The 11,255-nt window shown below is 40.3% G+C and overlaps 1 protein-coding gene across 1 annotated transcript in view; it reads right to left on the minus strand.

Moving 5' to 3' along the window:
• The window catches only part of anos1 (anosmin 1), a 59,163-nt gene that overhangs the window by 21,964 nt on the left and 25,944 nt on the right, over positions 1-11,255 (minus strand). The window contains exons 3-4 of the mRNA XM_007546368.2: positions 3,639-3,701; positions 3,096-3,318 (exon numbers count right to left, since the gene is read on the minus strand). Coding sequence (XP_007546430.1) covers positions 3,096-3,318; positions 3,639-3,701 — 286 coding nt within the window. The remainder of the gene's footprint in view (positions 1-3,095; positions 3,319-3,638; positions 3,702-11,255) is intronic.

Genomic DNA, 11,255 nt, shown 5'->3' on the forward strand with positions numbered 1-11,255 from the left:
TTAATGCTAATATTTATCTATCACTGTTGCTGCCATTTCCTTCTGGTGACTCACTCCAAAGTAAAGCCGATCACTCTGAATCTCCTCGAATTAGTCTTCAAGTAGAAAAGAAAAAAAAAAACCCGTCATTGTACGGATTGGGAAACCATATTACTCATGTATGGGTTTACTCCAAAACCTACATATACCTTTATTATGAAGGTGAGAGCTTCAATTGGCAGAAGGAGCAGGTTAATACTAGTAGAAATGTGTGTTATCTTCTGAGCTTCTTTGTTCTTTGCAAAACTAGACAAACTGTGAATCTTTGTGAAGACAAGTTCCTTTGTTCGAAATCCATTAAAATGCTCAGTAGGTTTATCTATTTTCAGATAAACATATCCTGTGAATAGGATTATACATTTGTATGCCTGACAGTCTAGACATACAAATGTCAAGTTGTACTGAGAAAACTGGTTATGTGCTTAGACAGTCATCTGTCAAACCAGCTCAGTTTGACAGATGACTGACTGGTTGGAAACTCAAAAATCCAATTATTTTCCGATCTGTGAACGCACTGAATTAGGTTGCGTTGACGACAGGCTTGGATGCAGTTACTGAGTAAAAGAAACAAACAACTTTTCAATATTATTCAGATGTTTAAGACAAAGTCAGAGGGAGTAAGGAGATATCAGAAACTGTTTTTCGAGAAATAAAAACTAAAACAAAAGACTTTTTCTGTTATAATCTTGTCTCTCTTTTTTTATGATAATAATAAAGTAATAGCTCTCACCATGTGAGTGTTGCCCCTGATTTTGACCCTGCACTAACAGATACTTATTGATAAAGACATTACAAAGAAAAACCTGGCAGACTCCGGGTATAAACTTGAATACGAGTCGTCATCTTTAAACAATGATCTAAAACATATGGCCAGATCCACTCAGAAATGGTTCAGCAGACACAAAACCAACTTTCTTCCATGTTCAGCTCACCCCACAGACAGCCTTAGAGAGAACCCAAGTCTCTGAAAGGTCCAGAGAGAATTGTGCAAACAGGATTTGTCAAACATTCATCAGTGTGTTTGCTCCAACATTGTGACACGTTAAAGTTAAATGTTTTCCTGTTGGAGGCTGTGCAGGTTAGCAACGCAAGTGCCAAAAAATGTGGCATCTTGTTTTAAATAATTACTCTAAATGTGGAATCTATTTACATCGTTGAATAAATGTACTCAATTTTAATGAATGCAATGCAAGTCTTTAGAAGGGAAATGGTGCAACTCAAAAAAAAAAAAAACATGTTAAGATTTTTTTTCTTTTTTTTTTTTTTTACACAATTTGTCAGAGGTGCTGGAGAGCACTGTAAAATTTGCTCTCACTATATGTAATAGTGTTGACTCAAAATATAAACCCGATAGACAATTTTTCAACATTCAAATACTATTAATAAACCAATTAAACCAGACAATATCGACACAAACAATATCAACACTGTTACTGCTATTATGCTTTCATGACTATTATTTTATCTTATTGGTAGCAACTGTTTTTCTAATAAAAAACATTTTACTCTTTCTTTGGCTCTGCCTGATAATAAATGCGTTCAAGTAAGAGAACACAGGTTTTTTTCATTCTGAAGCAGTCGCAAAGTACACAATTTGTCATTACTAACAAAACTGGCAGCTGCTATTTTCCCAAAAGCAGCTACAGAGCCACACGCTGGCATGTTTTCTTTGTCAGTGGATCAGCCTTTAAACACTCCAATCATTGGATGAGAAGTGGAGTCCACAGGCAACATGTTGCAAACCTCCAGCTCCTCAGCAGGCTAACAGCCTTCTTAATATGCCCCTCTGTGGTTGGAAAACTACTTGTGCCATGTGAATGATGAAGTCAGTGCAAGTGAAATGACTTTGTGTGGTTGCACTGTAAACCAATACAACACTTGTTCCTTCTGTTGTGTTTGTAACAAAGCAGCTGCTCAGTGTTTGCCATCCAGTTCATCAAACCACCAGCAATAAGAGCGCGGCCAAAACAACCACCGCTGAATTTTTTACTTCTGCAGAAGAGAAATATACATTGTGATTCATTTCTTTCCTTCTGTTACCTTTGGAGAGACTCTTGGGCTCTTGCATATAGCTTTTTTTTTACTTGTCTAGGAACTTTTTATAGGTAACCGATGGCATTGTCTTGAGTTGTTTGAGTTGTTTTGGGTTTGGGTGTGTTTATTTTTTCTGAGTTTGTTAGTTTTTATTCTGTGATCAGATCAGCCGTGTGTCTGTTTTTCTTTGCTTCAGTCTTTTCTTAGTTACTTTAGTTTCATTATATTCCTTGTGCCTATTTATTTGTTAGAGTTAGATTCATTTTTCCCAGTTACCCAGCTTGCATGCTCTCCCTCACCCCCGGTGTCATTTTCTCTCTCTCTCTCTCTCTCCTCAGCCTGCCTTCTGCTCTCTCCTCTCACACCTGCAACCCATTTCTAATCACCCATCTGTTGCTTGTTCAGTAATCAACCTCCCCAGTATATGTACACCTCATTCTCAGTCACTCCTTACTGGTTCCTCCTGTTAAATCCAGTTTCTTCCACGTTCACTTTGTTCTTCATTTCTGTGATCATTTTTTTGTTCTGCTCTGGCTCCCTGCGTCATCTCCGCCTCGCTGCCTTTGAGTCCTTCAACATCACACTTATTGTAACAGACATGTCATCCATAGAGGTTTAATCAGAGTTTGACATATGGCCAAATGTATGAAAAAAAAAATCCAAAAAAAGTACACAGAAGTAAGATAAAGGTATTGTTCAGACTGTTTTGGTGTTCAATTACATATTGTTGCTAATTCCTGCCTAAAATAAAATAAAATCACTAAAACTATCATTTATTGGTCTAAAACTTCTGAAAATCCATTATGTTCCTTCTGCATGGTAAGGCTTGTTGTTAATTTCATTAAAAAAAGTCAGGAAAAACATCTGCATTATATTGCTACTAAGCTATGAAAGCTGTTCAAAGACAGTTTTCCTGCTCTTGATAACAATCACATTTGCTTATTTTGCCCCTTTGAGGATAAATATTGCCCTCACTTTCATTCATTGTGATGCAAGTTCACCTACTTTTTTTTTCCTATTACCTTTGTAGAGATTCTTGGGCACCTGGCAGGTGTGACCACAGCCGTTGCTGCAGCACTTTTTGACTGTGGAGCACTCTCCATCCTCCTCACAGCTCTCTACGCAGGCTGCAGCAAAGCCGCTGGCCTTCTCTGGCGCGGGGCAGTCGCCTTGCTTCACCCCCTCAACGGACTTCAAGAACTCGCAGCTTGTAAGACACTCGTAGTGCTTCTTGGGAAAAAGGGGCTAAAGAGAGAGGAAAGAGGGGGAAGGAGAGGGAAAATATATGTCAGATTAGTTTTTAAATGGCTGGCTGCAAACAAGCAGCTCTTTGACTTAACAGTGACTGTCCTGTTTAGATTTCAGCTTGTGAGTCACTGAAACGGTGAGCATATTAAATGGCTCTGATTCAGTCTCTCAGGAGGGTGTCGTTACAGCGCAGAAAGAGTTACTTCACACCCCTTTCAGACTTTCCCCTCGGTGAAATTTCCCCACTGGGTCTCAGAAAGCTCAAACCCTGGAATCCTGAGGTATAAGCTCAGTTATTCGTGGTAGTAGTAACATACCTCACATAAATCTTGGCACTGGTTTTCCTTCAGGTCCCAAGATCCCTTGCAGGGCTCCAGACACTGGAAAAAGGAGAAGGGTGTAAGTTCTTCAAAAGACGCAGCCACATCAAAGACCAGCTGCTGCGGAGCGCGGACCAGCATCTTAACTGACACCTCGCTGAGGCGCTTCCTCCGCCACATTCACAACAACCAGTCACACCGTGTTTTGTTACAAATGCCAGGCATGCCTTCAAAGGACACTCACTGTCTACTACAAAAGCAAATGAGGGTCTGCAGACAGAATCAAGGCCGCTGTGGAAATCTACTCATGCTTGGCTTGGTATGATGTCACCCTGACAGATCTTTCCTTTTCACCTTAAACAAGACCTAGCCAAAACATGCAGTGTCTTGCAAAAGCATTCATACCCCTTAAACCTCGCACATTGTCACGCTGCGACCACAAACCTCAGTGTGTTTTATTTCAATTTTACATGGACAGTGCATAATTGTGAAATAGGAAGTAAAGGGTTTCACGTTTTTCTTTTTTTTACAGATAGGCGCCTCCTTTCTACTACTAAGTAGAAAGTAGTACAATCAACTGCTTCAATATGCCAACTACTTGACAAGAGTTAGTTTAATCTCAGTTGTAAGTAAAAAAATAAAAATAAAAAATTGACCAACATGTAAAGCAAAAAACTAGCTTAGCACATCACCATGCTGAAACATGGTAGTGGCGGCATCATACTGTGAGGTCAGAGTTAATGGGATGAAGGAAAATACAGGGCAATCCTGCAAAAAAACAAAAAAAAAAAACAGTTGCAGACTTGAGTTGTGGTGAAAGTTCACCTTATAGTAGTAGCAAAAATACTTTAAGACATTGTAAGAATCTAAATACATAAACTAAATATTATGAAAATTAAACATGACAAAAAAGATAGGTTCATAGTGCAAAGCTCACATGGAAGGTATCAGCATCTCAGATATCACATTTTTTTTCAGCGTATATGGTCATAACATAAGAACATCTGATATGTAGGCTATTATAACACTCACTAACCCATTGTGTCTGAATATAGTTGCACACAGCACATTTCAGGCTTTTATTTCCACAACGTTGTGTTTGTCTGCCACCAGGGTGCCCAACTTCAGTAACTGAGAGCTGCTATCCACCAACATTTAGATACGCCCCTTCTCCAACACACCTGAATCAAATTAATGTCTCGCTACCAGACTGCTGCAGAGCTGAATGACATTCTGATGAGCGGTTTCAACATTTCAATTCAGACGTGCAGGACAAAGCATGCATCCAAAAGGTGCAGATAGCTCTGAAGGACTGAACCCGGACACCCCTAGTCTATCACGTAAAATCTTAAGAAAAAAAAACAAAAAACAAGTTAATTGATGTTAGCGGTTGATAAGTGAAAAACACTTATGAGGCAAGGCTTTGTGGTGCATGATGCACTCTGGCACTGGGAATGAACTCCTCTTTAAAGAGTTTAAAACATGTTACACTTGGTTTAGAGTTCATGGGATTCAGATTTTTCTTTTTTTTTCTTTCAACACAGGGAACGCATTTACCAAGCGCTCGACACAGGCACGGAATTACAGAAAAACCTCACGATGAACGAAGCTCAAACTCAATTTACCAAGCATAATGAGATGATACAATTTAAAAAAAAAAAAAAAAAGAAGCTCTGCTGCAATACCAGTCAACCATTCTCGCTTTAGACACGACAACAGACACCGAATCAGATTCAATAAAACAGCCGCGGTACCTCCAGATCGTTCTGCAGACAGAGTTCAGATGCAGAGGAGCAAGGCTTTTTATGTTCTCCTGCAGCTGGTGTGAAAGAGAAGAGCAAGCTCAGGGAAACCACTGCCAGGCAGCATCTGCACAGCACTGGGAGCAGCCCAAACCGCACCACCCGACAACCTGCCAAAGTCCCTCATTCAACCCTACTTAATTTAGCCTCTTTCATCGACTACAGCGCTAAAGGTAGATTGAATAATGGACTTTCAAGACGTTCTCCTTTATTTCTCATCCAGTCCAACATGTGAAAAGGACTTGCAGAGTTATGTAAGGTACAGTGCAGCAGATTGGCTCAATGAGGGCATTTATCGTACAGCGGGGACAGCATTAAACACTGTGGTTGATGTAAGAAATCTCACATCTCAGTCAGAAGGCCAGATTTGTATTTATTGCTATTTAATTCGCTCATTAGGCAGCTCTGTCATTATTTTACCATCCCTGGTGTAAAGTTTATTTGATTTTTATGGAGTGTGGTGGACGGGTGCATTATGAAACATAAACCTTGCTTCTGAAGGACACGCTGCAATCAGGGGAAGACGCCCAACAGCCTGCCAGCACTCCATTACACTCAGTCTCTCGTTGCGTCGCCAGCATCGTTTCCGGCAGGAATAAGCTCGGGCGCGGACGAGGTGACGAGTTCCTTACTGCTGGCTCGAGACTGTTGGGAGGGAAGGTATTTTCCTAATGACTTCATAGCAATGCAGATATCACTCCTGTAATTTCAGGCGTACGAGTGTCAAGTGAAGAGATAATTGGTGGAAGATGAGAGCTTGAAAAGGAGCTAATGTGGTTTGAGACAGAGCCAGGCAGGTGAAAACTCTGCAGCAGCTCAGGGATTTGAGATGACACTTGAGCTCTGCCGAGCAGTCCGAGGCAGGCGTCAGCCTATGAAGATGAAAATCATCTGCTATTCATAATCTGTCAACTTTATATCATTATTTTGATCTGGGCTGCGAGCAAGAACTGCATCCCCAAGCCTAAACAACAAGCAGTTGGACTGGTGACAAGGAGCTGCACCGCAGCCTAAAGGACATTCCACCGATAGATGCACATGAAAAGCCTCCAAATCCCCTCTACAAATCACTAAACATACACACATAAGCCCAGGGATCAAGCACATTCTGCTCACTGAACAATCTTCAATCACAGACTGAACGTATTCCTCTGGCTTTTCTTAAGGTGCAAACTCCCCAGCTACTCATGCGACGTTACAGTCAGTGTCACCTCGAGATGGTCTAAGCTTCTGTGCCAAGCTGCATGAATTAGCACAGCACATTGTGTACCAGAGATATTGCAACACAGATCCGAAAGCTGGCTGTGAGTTTAGTGTTTTCTCACCCACATATAACAACTCTTTTTTTTTGTTGTTGTTGTTTGTTTTAGAAGTTTCCCTCTAAATGAAAAAAGAAATTAACTGAATCCTACCAGGAACTTCTGCAGGTAGTGGGTTTTATCGTAAATGACACTCTTAATAAAAGATAAGTATCGGTGTTGAGGCAGATAGCTCCCTGCAGGTGTGATGGAAACTGCCAATCTGTCAGCGTTCCTTGCCAGCCACACCCACTAACCTGACATTTCAGGAGGGGAGAGGAGGGCCGACGACAGATGTTTTGCCAAAGCAAATGGGATAGCTGGATATAATTACAAAGGTGCTATCATCAATCAAGTTCCTGATTCTTATTTACACAGTTTGGTTCTCAATCTAAACCATGTTACTGACGCTGCCAAGGGAGGTAAAACAGCTTGAAACACAGCCAGAAACTTTACTTCTTCTTTGCCAGATTTTTTTTTTCTTCTGCCAGGAATATCTAGCCTTCAACAGAAAAGAAAAAAAAAGATTTTGAATTTCAGTGTTTTGGTAAAGTAATTACACACTTTTTAACTTTTTTTTTTTTTTTTTACGTTGTTGCACTGTTTATATTACAAATAAAAATCTCAAAACTGAGAAGTGCATTTGTATTTAGCCCCCTTGAGGTAAAACATTATAAGATCGACTTGAACTGCAACTACTGCTGTGAGTCTTCTGGGGTACGTCTGCACCCGGTTTACACATCTAAGTACTGAAATTCAGCTCATCCTTCTTCACTCATGGTCAGTCAGGTTAGATGGAAAGTGTCTGAACATAAATCTTTAAGCCTCACCAGAGATTCTCTATCGGATTTAGGGACGGGCTTTGACTGAGCCCTTCTAACTCTTTATTTACACCAGAGATGGCCCACTTGAGTCCTCAAGAGCTGGTGTCCTGCTTGTTTTAACGATTGGGTAAAATATTAAACTTTAACCGAGTCCACGCCTCCAATAAGCAAGAGTTTCTCGTAGCCGAGAGTCCAGACCCTCTGTGCTGCGCTCCCATACGAAGCAAAGCGTAGAACACCACACTTTCTACGTGTGGTGTTCTACACGTAGAACACCACACAGATGTGGTGGACAGATAAAAAGTCCCCTCAGCAGGGGACTTTTTATCCCCTGCTGAGGATAAAAAGTCTTATATGATGCTGCTATCCTTCTGTTTCAATGTTTCATAATTTTTGTATGGTGGTCCAAAATGTCACCTGAATTTATTTTGGGGTATCAGACTAAAAGCATGCTGTAAACAAATCTAAATCTCACTTTCAGAGTAAACAATAATTTGAAAGCCATGCATCATTTCCCCACTTCATAATTTTGCACATCTTAGATAAAAATCATAATATTGAGAAAAAAATGAACAACCAACAACATCTGGTAGTTGTCAGTTTACGGAGCATAACTGAATGTTTGGGGTTTAAAATGTGCAACATTGATTCTACTGCTAACGGTTAATATCTGCAAATTAAAATATACCAAAAATAACAAACAGAAGAATCTTTTATTTCCACCAAGGAACCCAGCAAACATTTTGCAACATATTGTTATGCTAATAACTTAGTAATTGACTTTTGGTAATTAATTTGAGAAAATACACCAAGTAACTCGAGAGGAGGACATAACTGAACTGGACGCAGCACATGTTCCCGGTAGGGGAGCCGTCACTCGGTTTCCCTCTAGCACATTTCTCCAACTGCCAATCCAGCTACCATCTGTTTGAGTCACACGAGGAACCCATGTAATTATTCTATGCGATGTTAACATATTTCTGGACTAATTTCACCCAAAGGGGCATAAGTGCTCTCCTCTAAAACAAATATGAGACCAGCGGGTTGCTTCCCCTTATTGGAGCTTTGAGCCGCGGCAGAAGCATTTTGCTTGGGCTTCTGATTTCCTCTTTGTCCTCTTATCGTCCTGACAGTGACACATTCTGCATGGTTAAGTAGGAGCATCCATAGCAGTCTTTCACTCCCCATTTCACGCTGTAATAAAATGCAGCAGTTGTTACTCTGGAGGGGCCTGAAAGGCGTTCTGTGGGGTCGCTGAGAGAGTCAGGCTGAATGGCAGCCAACGCCACAGCACATCTTCACTTTTTTTATTTCTTTTTTTTTCATGCTGGAGACGAGGTGGGGAGGCGAGGTGGTGGGAATGCGATGGTGGGTGGAGTGTGTAGCACTGAGGCAGGGGGGCTTCTGGTTGCGGTGCATGCATAGAACTGCCTTTCTCCATCACAGCATCTCCACCCATCATAAAAACACTCTGCGCCCCCAGTGAGTGACTGAAATAACAGAAACCAAGGAAAGAGTCCACATATAAAATGTCATGCAAAGGGCTTTGGTTTACTATATGAACCATGAACAGCTACCAGCTAAGGTTACCCGGAGGTGCAACAATACATAATGTTTGCATAACAATATGCAGACCATAATTCATGCCAATACAGATTAAGTTTTTTCCTCTTTCTTTTTTTCTTTCCTGAGAATGTTTGCATACACATCTGTGCATGATGAAGTTGTTCTCTGATATTTTAGATTAAAATCAGCAAACAAAACCTGCTAAAATATAGATCCAGTTTCTTCAAAGCTTAGAAAATATCGATCCCAGCACTGATGTTCAGCGTCAGGCTACGCTAGTGCCAAAGATTATTTACAAGGTGCCTTTGCTGTCCCCCGTAGCTTCCTGCATCCGCCGAGAGTCTCAGATACGGGGGAATCGCCGTTGTTTATCACACGCGTTGTAAATCTCACCTCCAGTCAAATCAAGTTATGGCTCTTTTTTTTTTTTTTTTTTTTGCTACCCCGGTGCTTTTCACACTTCTCAGCCACCAGACTCAATTATTGGAGCAGCTCTCTGCTCATAACCATCGACCCAATGATGAGTAGATTCCTGCGCTCTCTCGCTCTCCTCTGCTGAAACAGACACCACCGCAACATCTTCGCTTCTCACCCAATTTCCCTTTTACATCGGGGATTTGAGATGGCAAATGTCTCCACACTGTACCCAGTCTCTTGTCAGCTATAATAATGTTGTTATTTTACGCACCTAGTCTTCTAATCAAGACTTTGTCTTGATTAGAAGGGATGCTGACAATAGTTCACAAGAGAATCTGAGAAATGAAACATTAATCAATACTTTCCTTTCACTTGGGCCATAGCATACATTTGTATGTTAGTTTTGCTGTTAACAATTACTCCAGGCAATTCTAGTGATTTACACAGCTGCAGGTTGTATTTGAATGCATGTAATATTTATTAAGTGCTTTGTTGTACCTCTTCATTCCATCACAGAAGGGGCAACATTGAGCATAATTTTAAATCAGCCACTCATGCACTAAGATGTATGAGGCACAATTAAATCCGGACAAAAGAATGTGTTTTTTTGTTTTTTAATCAAAATCACACTTCAAATAACTTGTTGGAAACCAGAAAGCAAATAAAACATTTAAAACAGTCTAATTCTTCTTACAATTGTTATGAGATTGTGAGGTTTTCTAAAAAGAGTTTGTCATGGATCTCTCCAGGGTTCTGTGCTCCGTCTCATAGTTTTAATTTTATACATGCTTCCATTTTGCAATATCATTACAACAACAAATAATATACAAGTATTAGTGTGTGCTGAGTTTATGCATTCAATCATTTCAAACTTGATTTTTTCTTTTTTTTTCTTTAGAGACTTGCAGATCGACGTTTAGACATCTACTGAAAGGTCTCTGGATGATTTTTCGTCTACGGCCCAGAAAGAAAGTTTAAGATTATTCCTTCTCTCTTCTGCAATACAGCAGAAGTTCCATATTATTCTAAAAGATCATGTTGCTCTCAAACTGCAGGTTTTCTTGTGGCTCCTGAAGTTTGAAGTGGAACCGGATACAGAACAATCAGTTGTCACAACATCCTGTGAACTGTTGATTATGTTTCCCAACTGTGCAATCTAATTTAATTTCTCTTCATGCATGTTTATATTATTGCAACAATTAACTGCCTTCCTTTGCAGTCATCCAATGTCCTATCTTTCTGTGTTTGTGTCCCTTTCCTGTCCTCACATCCCCCAGCCGGTCGAGGCAGATGGCCGCCTCTTCCTGAGGCTGGTCCTGCTCGGTGTCTCTTCCTGTTAAAAGCGAGTTCTCGTCTGCAATGTCACCCATCGCCCAAGGGCACCATTAAGGCAAAGCATTGTATCAAAAAAAAGAATCAATATTATCCATATGATCTTTTAGGAAGATGAAGTTTCTGCTTTAAATACTAACATAGTATCTAAATTGGATTGACATGTAAATGGATCATAATAAATTAAATTTAACTTCTTTTGGGGGGGGGAATCTACTTGCATTAAGTTTGTTGGTTTTACAGCATATTCCCTTATCCTTATATCCTGTAATAATAAATTTAACCAAATAAAAATTAGCATATTTTGAAGCCCATCCGTAAGATTTGTCTGCTTCTCTCTCTCTCTCTCTCTCTCTCTCTCTCTCTCTCTCTCTC

This window comes from Poecilia formosa, unplaced genomic scaffold, assembly GCF_000485575.1.
Source record: "Poecilia formosa unplaced genomic scaffold, Poecilia_formosa-5.1.2 Scaffold16, whole genome shotgun sequence".
Lineage (NCBI taxonomy): Eukaryota > Metazoa > Chordata > Actinopteri > Cyprinodontiformes > Poeciliidae > Poecilia > Poecilia formosa.